The sequence below is a fragment of the Musa acuminata genome, chromosome BXJ3-3 (assembly GCF_036884655.1).
Source record: "Musa acuminata AAA Group cultivar baxijiao chromosome BXJ3-3, Cavendish_Baxijiao_AAA, whole genome shotgun sequence".
Taxonomy (NCBI): Eukaryota; Viridiplantae; Streptophyta; class Magnoliopsida; order Zingiberales; family Musaceae; genus Musa; species Musa acuminata.
Window position 1 is genome coordinate 29,591,663 of NC_088351.1, and position 17,121 is coordinate 29,608,783.

At 39.2% G+C, this 17,121-nt stretch overlaps 2 protein-coding genes across 2 annotated transcripts; one reads left to right on the forward strand and one right to left on the reverse strand.

Annotated features, from left to right (window-relative positions):
* Window positions 1-4,526: 4,526 nt before the first annotated feature.
* On the forward strand, window positions 4,527-8,131 carry LOC135633252 (F-box protein At2g32560-like). Its single transcript, XM_065142515.1, has 6 exons — window positions 4,527-4,751; window positions 4,838-5,725; window positions 6,048-6,127; window positions 6,327-6,505; window positions 6,712-6,786; window positions 7,680-8,131. The coding sequence occupies exons 2-6, from the start codon at window positions 5,048-5,050 to the stop codon at window positions 7,865-7,867; spliced, it is 1,200 nt and encodes a 399-aa protein (XP_064998587.1). The 5' UTR covers window positions 4,527-4,751; window positions 4,838-5,047; the 3' UTR covers window positions 7,868-8,131.
* Window positions 8,132-8,962: 831 nt separating this feature from the next.
* Window positions 8,963-16,122, reverse strand: LOC135633251 (calcium/calmodulin-dependent serine/threonine-protein kinase 1-like). The gene is made up of 11 exons (XM_065142514.1): window positions 14,242-16,122; window positions 13,158-13,288; window positions 12,762-12,803; window positions 12,535-12,643; window positions 12,304-12,382; window positions 11,904-12,200; window positions 11,710-11,822; window positions 10,029-10,136; window positions 9,895-9,957; window positions 9,632-9,799; window positions 8,963-9,435 (listed from the first exon to the last, which is right to left on the reverse strand). The coding sequence occupies exons 1-11, from the start codon at window positions 14,725-14,727 to the stop codon at window positions 9,298-9,300; spliced, it is 1,734 nt and encodes a 577-aa protein (XP_064998586.1). The 5' UTR covers window positions 14,728-16,122; the 3' UTR covers window positions 8,963-9,297.
* Between the last annotated feature and the right edge of the window lie 999 nt (window positions 16,123-17,121).

The following is a 17,121-nucleotide window of genomic DNA, read 5'->3' on the forward strand; positions in this document are numbered from 1 at the left end:
CAACAAGTTTCTCATCAAGATAGCCGTAAGTGAAGGACTTCGGGTCATGCAAGAGTGCACGACCAAGGAACGAAGCAGGCGGTACGCGGTGCTGTACCTTTGCTACTCAGTGGAGTAGGCGGCAGGGTTGATGGAGAAGACGGTACAATCCCAGAGGCGACCTCATCTATCAGAGAATTACTCCAAGTTGGGGTGAAAACTTCCTGCATTCCAGAAGTTCAATGGCATTGAGAAGGTGAATCACAGTAGCTAACTCAACGCAAGGAGTGCAAACACTTCAAGTGCTTCAGAAGTGTGAGCAAAGAGCAGGCGAAGGCCAGTAACCAGCTCGATGCGTAAAGTACAACCTCGAGGAGGCGGGCGAAGTCAAGTAACCTTTGCCTTCTCAACTCTTAAGAGAATGGGCGAAACCGAGTACCCCAGTTCTCTTATCTATCCAGCAGAGGAGCTCTGCACAAGTTCAAAGACCCTTCGAAGATAATGGAAGACAATAGTTGTCAAATCCTCACCAACGGTGATCAGTGCTACTGAGAGTAGATTTTCCGCTTCATTTCCCAACGAAATGCCAATCGAAAACGGAAGTGATGCGAACCTACTTGGATGTGACAACTAACTGAAAGAAGAGTCAATGAGCAGATTTTGTGGAGGAAGGACCCAAAACTTCAGAAGTTTGCGAGGCGATGCTCGTTAAAGCTCCAACAAGCATCCACCCAGTTCAAGCAGCATGTGGAAATTTTGAGAAACTAGCGCAGTAAGAATGGTCTTTTCCTTCATTTGGTGGATCCGCAGGAATCAACGAGGATCAATACAACTCAGCCAACCCCACACCAGAGTCAGAGTCATTGGCGAGTTGAAGCAGCATGGCGGATCAAAGGTTCGACTACTCAAAAAAAAAAAAAAACACAGCAGCGGAAAGCAGCTGGGAGCCAGGAGGCGCATTGCAGCTGGTGCAGAAGATTGAAGACTCGGCAAAGGCGAAGAGTTGCAGTGTTCACAAAGGCTTCGACGAGGACGTCGAAGGGATAAGTGGGGGAGAATGTCACGGACAAACTTTTAAACAAGGTGTTTGATGTAATGCTTATATATGTCCGTGTCTGTTGGCATGTTCATGCCTTGTACAGCATGTAAAGGGGCGACCGAAGGCTTAATAGTCCCATTTTAGTTGGGTTGGTGGCCTCTTTAGGCTTGTAAATAAAGGTTGTGTCATGTGGACACGTGTGAGAGATTTTCGGTTTGTAATGGACCATTTTACCCTTTGTTGTGCCACTGTTCAGAGCTTGTAAAGTCTGTTTGTAATTTGCATTGTCTATGAAGTGTTTTTCGGACATGTTTGCTTGTGGATCCCGATTGAGACGTTCTCTTTAACCCGTTCTCTCTTTTGTTGGTCCTAAGGGACAATGGGAGGCTTCGGGGAGGCTGACCTTTGCGGACGGACGCGCGAGGGTGCCGCACGACTTAGGTAAAACCAGCTAAGTCCGTGTCAGCAGGCTGATTTCTGGAATCTGCCTCCGCTCACCAAAATGTCAGCCATCTCGGACCCTTGGAACCCCCGGGGTGGCACAGGGCTGGATGGGGCTTCGGTATAGTACCGGGTGTTGAACACTCCTTCGCAAGTTCACACGTTGCCTTGACGGGAACTTGTTGTCGCGCCCGGGACACGGTGAGCAGTTGTTTGTGGGCTTGCAGCTGTTTGTTCAACCTTCTAAAGCCATTGTTTTCCTCCTCTCTCTTTCTCTTGTGCACGCAAGATGCTTAGTTACCATTTCCAAAAGATTTTGTTGCATTTTTTTGTTTGTAAGATTTAGAAAAATGTTGATATATAATCTGTGTTTGCTAAAGTTAAAATGATGAAAGTTGGATGAGTTCTTCCAATTGGTAGTTTTAATTTATTACACCGTGTGGGAATTTATGTGATTTTCTGAGACTATTTGATATTAAACTACTGCTTCTTGGTTGTCATCCTCAAAAATAAGTTGTTCTTAAGCCTTGATTTGTTTTCTTTTTCATCATGGATTAAAAGCTTAAAAACATGCACTTAAGTTTTTTTTTATTGGTTGGGCAAGTATATAGATATGATGGCATATCGAAAATCAGCTCTTACTCATAACTACTGTGAAAAATGTATAAATTACAATGTGAATTTTATTTCGGATTTTATAAATCTGAAATTTTGTCTTCCGCAGGCATATCGCTAGGTCAGAAAGTGATGAACCCTTGAGTTAGCCCCCATGGGCCGCATTGCTGCTTGAGTCAAACAGGTAAGCTGTAGCATTGTTTCTTATTTCAATGGATGAGCTTTTCGAATTATCATACCTTGGATAATAGCCTCTGCTGCATGGGTATAACTGCTTACATTGACACTCCCCAAGAGAGGAGGCTGAGACCGAGGAGGTGTTATTTTTTCGACCAAGGGGGGCTCGAGATGATCTCAGATATTTATCAGAGGTCTCGTATTACAATTCTTATATGTTCATTTTTACTTGCAACCATGATCATCATTGTAGAAGCTGAGTTTGTTGTCATAACTGCGTAGATATTATTGTTGTTATACTGAACTACTAATTTGGTTGTGCACAAAGAATTTTTTGGTGACACTTTTTTGGTCTACGGAACCAGTGCCAAACATCCCAAAGATTCCAAAAATCTTGAGTGGCCACAGATATCTCCACAACCAGGATACGTTCTCTCTGCCTGTGGCATCACCTTTCCTCTCTAAAGATGGAAGGTACCTTTTGTCTGCTACATTACACGCATTTGTGATCAGGAAGCTAATGGCTTTCTTGGAAGATGCTTGCTGTTAGCAAGTGGCACCAAGCATCGAGAATTAGCCTCCACTCATTTGGATCATGGTCCTCCACCATCCTGTGGCTCTCCAACTTTATGAACATGCACGATTAAACCCCACTATGGTTCCTTTGCTTGGTGAAGTCACATGTAAATTTGCTGTCACTCTCATGTTCCCTAAATGGATTGATATCAGCAATTTCTTTAGAACACATTGTATTAGTCAATCCATATCTTATTAAGGCCACTCAACCTTATGAGATTCTACTTTAACCATTAGTGATTCAGTGCTAGATCGTTGCCATCTTTGGAGACCAAGCACAATGATGATGGGTTGTTTGTTTACTGGACTGGTCTCTTGAGTCTGTTGCCCTTTTTTCGGTTTGTCAACCCCGTCTAATGAACCTAAGATTTTGAGAATTAAGATAAGGAAAACCAGTTCACATTTCTATTTAACATTATTGATTCTGACACTATTAGCATCTGAGCAACCAAAGCTTGAACTATGATACTTATGACATGAAATGCAGCCAGTTGTTCTTTCTACGACATGTTTTCCCAATAATCACATATGTACGTATATATCTCATTCTGAAACCTCAAACTTACATTCTGATATCATTTTTCTTATTTTTATGACTAATAAAGTTTGTATTTGCATTTCAGAGAACCATAGATGAATGGGATACAAAAAACCCTTTGTTGATTTGTGATGAGCTCATTTGGATCAATGGTGATGCCAAACCATGCTACCACCACTGCAAATTTTCCTTCGACAAGTAGTACTACTCTACAGTTGATGGGTACTTTCAATGCCTGCTGGTCCTGTCACCTGTGCATTGAAACACCTCCATGCCTTGTCCATGCTTAGTTAGAAGCATGTTATCACAAATCAATTCATAGTTATCTTAACCAGCATGAATGGATCCATGTGCTTATGATCAAATCACATCAAGAAAAGGAACCAAGTGTTTAGTGCAGCAGCTTTGAAAAAATCTTGCCCTTTTAACTAAACTATTTGAGCTATGATGAACTTTGAGTTCCACCTTTGCAGATCTACTTCAACAAGCACTATGGAATTTGGCAACCTCCATTACATTATTTTGGTACTGGAGTCTTCCTCTTCCAAATGTATCCAGCTAGCTTAAGCCCCCCCCCCCCATCCAGAATCCATCAATGATTTGGTAAGCAAAGGCCTAAAAGTCTACCCATTAAATATCATTGCTGCAGATGTCATCGTACTCACTGCCAAAGCCTTTAATAGGTTTCCAGATGACGACAGGCGGAGGAATCCTGCACGCTTCAGATACGCAACCGGTACAGGCATCTTTCAGCCACAGCCGACCGACATCAATGAAAGGGAATGCTGGTGGCTCAGTGAAACAGAGGGATTTTTTTTGTGATGGAGTAATGAAAAGACAAAAAGAGGATGACAATATGAAAAATAATAATAATAATCAGACTCACCATTTTGATGTTGCACATTATTTAAGAAAAAAAATTAATTTGTTGATCTAATTTGATGTTTCCATTATAATATCTTAGTTCTTTTTTGTATCCCCCAAGTACAGAACTAAAATAAAAAAAGTTAACAAGGAAAAAAAATCATAATACAGCTAATCTTTTGGTTGTCTTATAAACTTTTTTTCTTTTGCTTGATAGTTTTCTTTTGATTTACTTATTTTCTTTCTTCATTATAAACAATCAAATAAAAGTAAAATATATTTCAGATGTTGTCCCGCAAACATGTTGATGGTTGCCTTTTTCTTATCTTCTAGTATTACATCACACACCCCATGAGAAGGCAAAACAAGTGAGCTTCCTCTCAACCAATTGCAGTAGCTTTTTCCATGTCCCAAGAATTATCATACACTCTTTGAATCCTCTCTCTCTCTCTCATCATCTCTTTGATCTCAGGTTCTCCTTGGGAATGAGTGAGTGAAAGGGATGGGGAGGACTCTGATGAAGTAACTACATGCTCACCTCCATCTTCCTCTTTTTACATATCTCCATTCTGGAGCTCACTCCTTTAGCTGCTTGACTGCTTCTGCAGCTGATTCACATTGTGTTAAATAATTCATGGCGCTTGGTCTGGCCAAGCTTCTAGCTTTGGTGCTCCCAAGTCTTCTCTCCTCTGGCCTCAAGCTTTAATAGTATTCATGGCGTCAGCATTGCACGGCAACCATTAGCTTCTCGAGCAATTTGGTGTTCTCTTGTATCTTTCTTTGATCCCCCTTAAAAATCTCGTCTTTTCGCCGTTCTGATGCTTTTCTTCCTAGTGTCGTTCTTCCCCTTCGTCCTCCTCCTCTCCAAGTCCCTTCCCCTGGAGCCCCTGCCTCAATGGGCAAGTGAGACGAGACTGGTCTCCATCTTGTTGTTCCAGGAAGTGCTATCTTTTCTGGCGCCTTTGCTCGAGAGGTGTAGACCAGTTCGTGCAGGAAATCTTACCCTCCCATCGTCGTTGATGTCTCCCGGGAAGGGGCGAACCCACAGAGTGGAGAATGTAGAGGAGCTGGCGGAGATGTCGGTCTTGGATTTGCCGGAGCTGGCCTTGGACTGCATTCTCGGGCGGTTGTCGCCTGCCGGATTGTGTAACATGGCAGCTGTCTGTAGCTCGTTGAAAGAGAGGTGCAGGAGTGACCATCTCTGGGAGAAGCACATGAAGGAGAAATGGGGGAGAGTGATCGGCAATGCGGCGCGCAGGGAGTGGAAGTTGTATTTAGCTTCGACAAGGGACTCTGCAGTTGGTGCCGCAGACATCAACAGGAGCAAGAAGTGGAACGGGGTGCTCTCTTGTTTGTGGCCTATTTCTTGGCTCAATTTTAGGATTGACAGTGGCAACAAGCACAAGAGCCCTTTGCCTGATGACTCCATCATGTCTTGGTATCGATCACTCGAGAGCGGCAAATTATGGTTCCCAGCTCAGGTTTACAATCGTGAGGTATTGATCAGGACACATGGGAATTTTGATGTTCATTACTATCTGTTTCCTCATGCTTATACATGGGAATTGTAAATATTTCTCGGTTACATATCATTACCTTGTTATAAGGATAGGTTAAGAAGATTTATGTTACATTTGGATTTCCAAGTTGCTAGTAAACATCAATTGTTTACTGATAATGGGATTACTCTATTAAGAGAAAAGGAATACTCTCCATCCTGTTTCATGTCATGGACTTGATCTTCATGTGTTTCTCAAAAGATTTATGGCTTTTCCTATTTTATCTTAAGTTGCTAAGAAATGTAATGCTTCTTCGCAGCATGGGCATGTCGGGTTTATGTTATCTTGCTATGATGCTGAAGTTAGTTATGACTGCAGCACAGACACTTTTCATGCAAGGTATGCATAGACTGGCCTTACTTAAAATGCAAATTTTGGTTCACTCTTTTTGTTAAAGAGAAATTGTGGCATTTGGTATTCTGCATATTAATGAAAATTATTGATAGGAGAAAATTCATTTTAATTTTCCTTCTTTTACTCGCTAAAAGAAAAAAAGTATGCAGGTATCGGCTTATCATATCTGTTGTCCTGAATTTAGGTACGCACCACATGGACGAAGAATGATGATCATGGAGGAGGGAGTGCAGTGGGACAGGCTAAGAGCACCTCCTGTTAATACTCCTGCTTATGATCTTCATATCTCAGACTGCTTGAGTGATTTACGCGCAGGTGATCATATCGAGATTCAGTGGAGAAGAAACAAGGAGTTCCCTTATGGTGAGTGCTTCAGAAACATTGATCGTTCTTTCCAGTCGAAACACATTTATTTAACTCATCTTCTGATGACAATTTTACTCTGGCGGTCAACTATATTTTCATGTTCCATTTAGTTTGATACAGAATCAGTTTCTGAATGTTAAAAAGTGAAATACAGTGAAGATTTTTAGGTGAGCATGTCAACAATGTCTCCTTGCGTTTTGCAGGCTGGTGGTATGGAGTCATAGGTCACTTGGAATCTTGTGATGGAAATGAGCTCCTCTGCCATTGTCATCTGAGTGGTAAGTGTGCTTAAGCTGTTGTTGTTCAGGAAGATCTTATTACTTCCTAGACTTAGGAGAGGAGCAATGCATCATCCATCCTTGAATCAGAAAAATACTGAACATAGTTCTTGACTTTTCATAAAGACTCTGTAAAAGTTTATGGTGTTAAATTATAAGGCTCTTAGGGTGCTTCTCTCTTGTTGGCATCCTTCACAATACATAATCAACAGTGGTTTCTTGACTGCTTTTTCAAGTCGCATAAGTTTGTCTGAGAGTTTTCTTTTCTATGATTATCTTGATCTTTTTTATTATTTCTTCTTTCTTGAAACACTTCCCTTTTCGAGACCACAGAAAGGTCACTAATGCTGATTACATTTCATGAACACAATAACTTTTCTTTCAACAAAAAATGTAAACAAACAAGAACCACAACACACCAATTGTTTGTCCTTAATCGATGTCATATCTGCTTGATGCATCTCAATTAACCATTTTTGTTGTCTGCAAATTTTGTACAAGTTACAAAAACAAGGATATCATGCAAGGCTTCCCATCTTCCAGCAACATAAGCCAAGATATATCACAGTGTTCATCATTCAGACTCTAGCAATTTGTTGGATTGTTTCTATCATGATAGATGATCTATCATTATCCAGCGTGGGACTTGAGAATTATGGTGTGGGTAAATGGCTTTTGTCGGCCAAGTTCTTGAATTTTGTCATTCTAGCTGTCAGCCAACCGAAACAAAAACACGAGAATAGTATTTCTTTAAAATTGACTTATAACATTTTCATAATTTAATTCAAGCCTTGTATATTTTTAACTATTCTTCTTAAATTTCAGATAGTCATGATTTTGCTTACAGTCCTACTGGTAGCTTAAGTTTGATGGATCTTTATTTGACGTTTCAGATACTTGTATCTTAGAATTCAACCAGTACACACCTGGTTCAAGGTGGAGACGAGCATCCATTAACCGAAAGGCTCACAGGGAAGAAGGTAATGAAACAGATGGATTTTATGGGGGAATCAGAAAACTCCAAAGCAAAGATGAAATCTCCAAGTGGAGGCAGCTTTGGCCAAAAGATGTTTTGGTATAGAATTTATCGAGTCCTGCTGAAGTATCGGTTCCTGCGTGCCTAACTCGCAACCAAGAACTCTTATGTCCTGCTCCAGATCTATCAACCACATGAAACTTGTTTGGCATTGAAGTTGTTTCTGAACTCACAATGATGACAGATGAATTAGTAGCCAGATAGGTATATTTTTATTTCGCTGATGGGAATCCACAGCTAATTCATGTAACTCTAGGCGCACATTTTAGAACATAAGCAATTAAATGTAGATTACATAATTAGACTTCATCTTTCTTTTGCCGTTTCATGTAACTCTAGGCGCACATTTTCTTTCTTCTTTTTTTTTTTTTTTTTCGTTTGTGGGGTTGTAGGTGAGTTTGATATTGCAGGTCTCTGTTCCAGCAGCAACTCAACAATCTGTTCATTTCATGGAATACTAAATTCTTTGACTGTTGTTATCACCACTTGAAAGCATGCACTTCCATATATCATTCAAGTAGTTTGTTGAGCTGAACTCCATTTCATGCTTCCTTGATCTGAGAAGAAATGAATTGATTGCTCAATCAACTGTTCCCTACTTTATAATCCCCATCATGAACAAAGCAAGCTAGTTAATTAGGTTTATTACAGATTTCATGCACAATTCTAATTGCAATTTACCTACAGGACAACAAGATTGGAGCCTGGAATGACCTACATTTTGTTCTTGATCCTTTGATGATTGGCAGTCCTTTTCATGCAAGAAACAGTACTATTCAATGCCAAAAGACGAGTAAAATTTGACAGCTCTAACTTGAGGGTAAAGATTGGATAGGTTCAAACTGCTGTTCCAACCCATGTTGGCAAATGATCAGTATTTGAGATGTTTGTAGATAGATCACTTCATTTCTTGTTTTCTTGAAGTGTGAGAAAGAACAATGGTTGAACACTGAACAAGAACCTAACCACCACAAAAAAATTCGAAGTTCTTATCATCAAAGTGGGGGACTTGTTCAACACCTCATTAAATTTGATATCAAGATTCCAAATCAAACTATATAATTGCAGTGCTTGTCATCAATGCAAGGAGTCTGTACCTGGAAAACAAAAACAGTTTGACACTAATGATTACAATATCTCTCATCACATGCAACAGTGCAAGAATCTTATTGGGAGTGAAAAGGTAGTATTACAGGTTAGGAACCCCATTTGCAGGCTTCAGTTCCCTTCAACCTTCTACAGTTACTGTTCTTATCTGTACATTCCTCTGGACAACATGAATACACAAGTCACCAAAATGGCTGAATGAAGAGCATCTCAAAAAAGATGACAATTTAAAATGAGGCTACTACAATCTTGGTATCGCTGGCTACTCCCTGATTCGTGCACGCATAAATGGTATTCAGTCTACTTTTCTTCAACTCTTTAAGCAATCAGATGCTGCTGCAAAATATCTCCGTGTTTGATGAATGCCACTAAGCTTTTGGAATTGTGCGGGAAGAGAACCCATGAAGAAGTTTGATGAACCCTAAGAGACTGAGTTTTCCATCGGAATGCCTTATCCAGTCCTGGAGAACAACATGAACTGGCACTGATGGACTAAGCCCGAGTTCCTGGTACAAGTGCACGTCTATCAGCTATAACATGATAGTCGTAAAGAATAATATGAGACAGTACTTAAATTGTTCGAGAAAATGGTTGTCGATGAATTAGGATTTGGATGCACGATAGGAAACAGAGAGGTGGGCGTTCAATGTGAATAAGGTAGGAGAGATATATATTGGTTATCTTTTGCCAGTAGATTCATACCGAAGCAAGTTCCTCAATCATGATAGGTCTGTTCCCATCCTTCTCAAAGAATTCATAACCATTACGAGCATGCTGCTCCCAGGTATCCAGTACTTCCATCTGATGCACACTTATGGCTGCGGCGGCAAATTCTTCGAAATCTAGTTTTCTATATTGGAGAGCACTCACCTAACACCAAAAGAACAGATGACAGAAGAATTATTAGGCTTGTCACTGTACAAAACAATATTCTTAAGCTAATTGGACTGTCATAGAAAAAATACCACGTTTGCAAAATCTAGAACTCTCGAGTCCTTCATTGTATCTGTTGAGTTTCGTGACAAGGCCTGCAAAATGAAGATAAAAATAAAGATTCATGGTAGAAAAAATTGTGTTCATTTCAAAATGTTGGACTAACCGTCTTTAAGTTTTGAAGAGAGATATAACCACTCTTGTTCGGTCCTAACAAAGCAAACTGTTCTTGAAGGTAATAGAGCTGATCTACTGTCAAGGTCTTGGCAAGAGCCTGTCATATACAAAACAATTTATAGATATAGAGAAAAACAGTTCTTTTTTCGTATACCCTTTAGAATGACAGACAGCAAGATGTGGGACTTTAGACAAACACATGGAAACTTCGAGAAAAATAAAAATCATGCATTCCAATATAAGCATAAAGAAATATATTAAAAAGAACATATTGAGGTTTATGTACTATTTGCAAGTGTATGTGTAGTGGGTTTTCTTTTGTGGTATCGAATGATATGCACATTTGAATATTTAGATAGAAAATATTTGGACCAGAATGGTACCGATACAGGTCGACATAATGACACTTGGCATGGGTCTGTATAGCTCAGACCAAACAGAATGAGAGATAATGTAGAGGGAAATGGAAGATAGCTGTCACATGCTAGATCGGAGTAGCGAAAATTGCAGCATCCATGTTCCAATTAGTCTTAGACCGGTCAAATCAAAATTAAATTACATGAACATCAAGATATAAGTTTTAATAAAACAACACAGACATTGTTAGGATGACAATTGTCTCAAGCTTGATTCAGTCCAAAATGTGGTAATTAGCCCAGTGAAAGTTTAAAGCCGTATGGGAAATAAGAATTTTTTATAATATTTTAATACAACAGAAAAAGGGAATCTAGTATGTGATGGAGAATGGAATCAAGGCAATTCTACAAATTAAGGTCATAATGATATTTTGGTTTAAGGTGGAATGAAACTAGTTAAATTATATTAAAAAAAATCTACAGACCACGTGACTCGTATCTTGATCCTGTTATCCTCTAAAGCGCACAAAAATGACTAGTCCTGACAGCTCTCTTGAATACTCACGAAGAACATTCTTATATTCTCATCTAACCTTAAGACATGCAAAAGTAGATGTATCTTTTACCTGTACCATTTTCCAGCACTTAGAATTTGGTCCTGTATCTGGTAACTTGTGTAACTTCATCATAATTAACGGCTTGACAAGCACCTAGGTTCCTACCTATGACAGCATAAATTTGGATCACAAGCATGAGACTTCCACAAATCCAAGGTTTGGTAATGTCAATGTACACAGCTTTAACCTTCCACGTAACATGTAAGAATGTAGTTTCCATAATTGGGTACCCTAGTCAACAGCCTTAACCTTCGCTTTAGATGTAAGTTCCTATTGAAGAGATGGAATTCCAAGATTCACTGACTTGATGAATTCTATGTGTCTATCTTGTTAAGTAGATTTCACTCTAATATATTAAATTTGATAATGACTACAAAAATTCATGGTACTCATAAAGGCTTGCTTCTGAATTGTTCAACACATGGTTCATTTATCTTAATAATATGTAGAAACTATTAAACAAACATTAAGATAGTATTATATAATCGATAGAATATGCAAGATACCTTGCTGGTCCAAAATCTACAATACAAAAGAAAAGTTGTCATTTCAAAATAGCCTCATAGAAATGTTATCAATAAAACCTTAGAAACTAAATGGCAGACAACAACGAACGATAAGCATATAGCAATATAAGGCAGGGAAGATAGAAAGTCAGATCTATTTAGTCATTCTCCTCTAAGAAGAGGGAGCATACCCTTAATGCTGATTTCCTTAGAGAAGAAGAACATATATAAGCCTTTACAAGCTTATAGACTATAATATCCTGAGGAATCTTGACTTCTTCAAAATTCCGTAGCCAAGGATGACCTGAGATCAGTAAATCAGATTTCCAGTTATCGATTGGCTAATTCCATTTTGTTGACCATAATAAGGTAACGAGAAACTCACAAAGGGCCTGTGCAGCAGTCATTCTCTTGCGGTAGTCCTTATTCAGCAACTTTTTAACAAAATCTTTGGCTTGAGATGACAGAGAAGGCCATGGAGCTTCATCAAAAGTTGGTTCTGCCTTCAAAACAGCTCGAAATATACCTGACTCCGTGCGGGCCCAAAAAGGGCGGCTTCCGCAGAGTAAAATATATGCAATTACACCAATACTCCACATGTCTGCCTCTGTTCCATAAGATCTATGAAGAACTTCAGGAGCAACATAATATGCACTTCCAACAATATCATTCAATCTCTCGTCTGTAGTATAAGTGATGTTAACATCATTATTGTGCCGACCAAAAAAAGATAAACATTGAAGAAAAGAATTATCAGCTAGCAAGAATCATTTTATTAGACAAACCTGGCTTAACCAAGTCAGACAAGCCAAAATCTATGGCCTTTAAGGTAGACTTCTCATCCTTTGTTGCAAAAAGAAAATTCTATACCAACCAAATAACATGAGTTACCAAGATAATACGAAGCGAGCTCAAACTCTAAACAATAACAAATACATCACGTAACCGTTCTCTGCATATCTTTCACCACACGAATACGAATATTCTTTAAATTTCAGTTTGATGATAGCAACTACCTCTGGCTTGAGATCTCGGTGAACAACACCTTGAAGATGACAGAAAGCTACGACACTCAAAATCTGAACAATGACAGCTTTTGCATCTTCTTCCGAATACTTCCCACCCCTAAAAATTAAAAAAAGATTATTACTAAACAATAATTTGGTCAGAATATGAGGAAGATATCATCTTATCACCAACATCCTTAGAAAATTGACAGATGCAGTTCTAGGTATAGAGGTACCTCGAGAGAATCCTTTCTAGTAATTCACCACCTTTGCATAACCTGTTTCAAGTAAAGTCAACGTTAGAACATTAGAACATTACATATGTCAAGTCAGCATGCCTAAGTAAACTTTTAATTGCTAAATGATCTAATTATTTATGACAATATAAATATCGCTAGTCTAAGTGATAACTTCTTCACTCATAAAATCTAAAACTATTAGTATCGAACAGTTAAACAAATATCAGGAACAACAAATTAAGTCCTCATAAAACTGCTACCCACATATGTCAAAGAAAAAATTTCAGAAATTTAAAGTGCTCATGAAAATTCATGTTCCTGTGGTTTCCACAACCATATGAACAAATTTGTCGGTAAAACTTCAAAGCAACTTGAAAAGCAGCTTGAACTTACTCCATCACAATATACGCATTATCTTCATCCTCATATGCATCGTAGAACTGAACTAGATTCTTATGTCCCGTGAGAGAACGTAATATTCTCACTTCTCTACGCACATCTTCGATAGCAATAGCAGTTGTCATCTGCAAAGTATTTACAGACTCAGAAAATTTGTGTGTCCTATATATATAAATAAATAAATAATATGTATATATATAAATTCAATGGAAGTTAACATTTATTATATATGAAATAAAAGATGCATGATCACCACAGAGCACAAAACATCATGACATATTACTGTATGGTGGTCTATATATGCTTAAAACAAAAAGAATTAATACTTGGCCATTTAATCTGGTAATCTTCAGAAGTGATGTCCTGATCAGACCCCCATGGCGGGTTGCATTTATTATATATATAAGGTTAGATGGGCTTCATACTAGCAACTCAGGCTTAAGCATTCTGCGTTACCGGACCTATCTAGCCAGGTGATAATAGATAGAAAAAAGAATAATTACATCAAATGATTAATATCATTTAGAAAACCAGAAAATAAATATGATGGTGAGTACAACACTTGCTTTTCATTATACATTGTGACCCCCTAATGATATCACTAAGCATTCATGGGCACCTATTAAAATTGATAGCATGAAGCAAACAAGTGTACAGACATGAATTGCACCAAATGAAAAGAAAAGGATCATATGAATCTAGACAGAATCCATTATCATAGTACAAGAATAAAAATTCAAGCATAGTGCATATCAAAGAAAGTCACAAAACAGAAGCAGCACCTTTATGGGTATTTTACAAAGACAATGACAATATGCTATGAAGTTTACAGGGAACCTTTTGACTTATCTCTACACTTGGAAAAGACAGGAAAAGAAAAATGAAATGGGTCGTGTTGACCTTCACATATCAATCAACCAATAGAAAGTACCATGAAAAGGCATGAAACACATGATGTAAGGGTTATGTGAAACATGGCAAGACATATGATGAACTCTACAAAAACGTCGAGGATACAGAAGGTTTCAAACTAGAAGAGAGGATGATAGACACCCATCAACTATCACAAAACACCAACCTTTGCCTTGGGAATAACCTTGACGGCCACCTCCTCTCCCTTCATGTCTCCCTTCTTCGCCTTAGCAGTGCAAGTGTACCCGAAATGCCCACGCCCAACCTCCTCCCCAAGCTCAAATTTTGAGAAGATCTGCTTCAAGAACCCAAAGTTTTTGTCCAATCCCAGCTCGACCTCGCTCCCCTCGGGGATCGATGCCTCGTTTGGCTTAACCGAACCATGCCTACGAGCTAGCAGAGCCTTGATGTGCTTCGCGGGCGACGGAGGAGGGAACGGCCGCTTGAGGAACCGCAGCGGCGTCGACTTCACGCTCGAATTGGCCGGCGAGTCCTTGTAAGAGCTCGGAAGGGGGCTTGGACTGTAGAAGGGGAACTTTGGCTGCTTCGGGGTCCCCGGAACCGCTGCAGGCACCTCAACGCCGGGGACCGGCGGGATCTCTTCTTGTTGGATTTGAGGGCTTTGGATTTGTTTCCCATGGCAGAGTCCCATGGAGACCAAAACCCAGCAAGAGGAAAAGATCCAAACTTCGAAAAGATCGAACCTCGGATTCGAGTTCCAATTTGAAGATCCAAAGAAACGGAACACCTAAAGGTGGAGAAGAGTCGGAAACTGAAGTATCATCATCACTCAGTAGAACATCTCTTCGGAACAAGAACCAGGAATCCAAGCGCACAAAAGACCATGAACCGTGGTGCGTAAAAGATGACTCTGAACAAATCTAACCCCGACGTGACTGCTAGTGCTAAAGCGAAGAGTGAGATTCAAGCAAAAAAGGATTACCGGAGAAGTAACGTGAGGAGGAGGAGGGGGGGGAAAAGATCAAATTTTTGAGAGTGCTGAGCAGAAAGGAAGAAATACGAGGAAAAAGATTCGATTTTTAGGATTGGAGAGGAAAAAGGAGGAAACTTTCAAATGTACAAGAGGCAGAAATAAGATTTCAATATCCTCAGGAATTGCAAAGGAGAAAGAAGGTGGAAGATGCCGAACAGAGGGTGGGAGAAGAGGGCAGGAATGGCACAAGAGAGAGAACGCGAGGGGGAAAGGAGGCAAAGGAATCCCCCTGCTTTCGCTTTTTCAGCTCTCCTTTGGGGATGGTGGCATCTGTTCTTTGTCATTAGGAAGGAAATGCCTCATCAAACATTACTAGTGTGGGATTATGTCTCACTCACAGCCTGTCCTATTCATCTATTGCTCCCCCTAATTTCCTGTCCACCTTCGGCTTCAGCATTTATGGAAGCTTGACTTGTTCAGGAAGCTTAAGCTTTGGGTTCTACCCACATCAGAGTTTTGATCCTCCTGATCAGGTAAAATCTCTGCTTGCAGGCATATTTACCCTCTTCAAACCTCAGCCTCTCTCTCCAAGGTTTAAGCTTGCTGGTGCCTGATCTGCTCATGAAAGAGGAGCAAATTGGAGACTGTGCTCATTCTCCAAAAACCTAATATTTTGAAAAAAATGAATCACAAAAAAACAAATTCTACATATGTGATGAATGATTGAGGAGGATAAATGTTTGTTGGACTTGCCCAGATTCCAGATCATAAGAATTCCCATATATTTCCAATCTAACTCACACATCATCAAAAGACAACAAGTTTTTATCATGTGGTTGACTGTGGACCCTTTTTGATTGAGCTGCTTCTACTCAGACATCCATATATGAGACTCCTAACAAGTTTAAGATGGATCAACTTCTAAATGAAGTCATATCAGATCTTCAGCACAGAACAGCTCAGAGAACAAGAAATTGGATGAACTCTCCTCATGTGGCCACTCAGCAAGTTCAAATCATGCAAGGAGGTTGAAATTGTGTGATGATTTAGGTAATCATTTGGTTTATAATGTGAGGCTACTGGTTGATGCAATAATTGGGATGCAAACAAAACAATCTCAAGCCTCTCTCAGAATCCAGAGGTTTTCTTGGGTAGCAGAACATATCATAAAAAAAAAAGATGGTGCCAGTAACCTGGTGGCCTTGGGCAAAGAGAACTTTATGCAGATGGGATTACTAAGGCAAGCCAAGCACAGTAGCTTCCCCTGCTTTCAAGAATTCATGAAGTGGAATGTGTCAGAGCCTTGCTTCCCTACATTAATTCTTCAACTGGGTTGTGTAGGGGGGAGGGGGGAGGGAGCCCCCACCCAGAGATAATGTCATGGGGAAGATCAAAGACAATGTATTATGTATTGGAATAAAGCCAGTAAAGAAAGGGAATGGTACAAAAGGAAGCAACCACTAGAAACTAAAGTAGCTGGGCCAAAATAAAATAAAAGCTTTGGGAACATGGAGTAACATGAAGAACAGATACTTTCTTTTTCATGCCATTGCAAGGCAATTCATCAAAATATATTTACATAATTTTATATTAAAAAAATTTATATTTACATATTAAAATTTATTTGTTCCATAATATCTTATATATTTCAAGATTTTGATTTTTTTTAAAAAAACTTCAGATATTCTTAGATTTTTTAGGGCTAGAGAGGTTTAGAAAAATTATTCGGATTTGTGTGAGAGAATGCATGCAAAATCTTAGGTACGAGTTTGAATTAATCAAAGGAATTTTACTTTTTATATCGAATTATTTTGATCTTTTCTCTGAATAATAATCCAGAATTATCAGACCAATACGATGATTAAGAAGGAAGGCCTCTGTGATACATCCATAAGAGTTAAATGTTAATTCATAATTAGTTTGTCTTACGTCTCCTCGACTAAAACAATTCGATTGGGCTCCACTTTTATGATGGTCATGATGTATGTAACATGTAAACATTTGGACCGTCGTATCTCAGAACTCTTCTTGGCTACATGCACTTGGAATTCCTAATAAAAAGCATCTATCTGTATTTTCTTCTCCTTTTCTATGTACCATTTGACCAGCAAA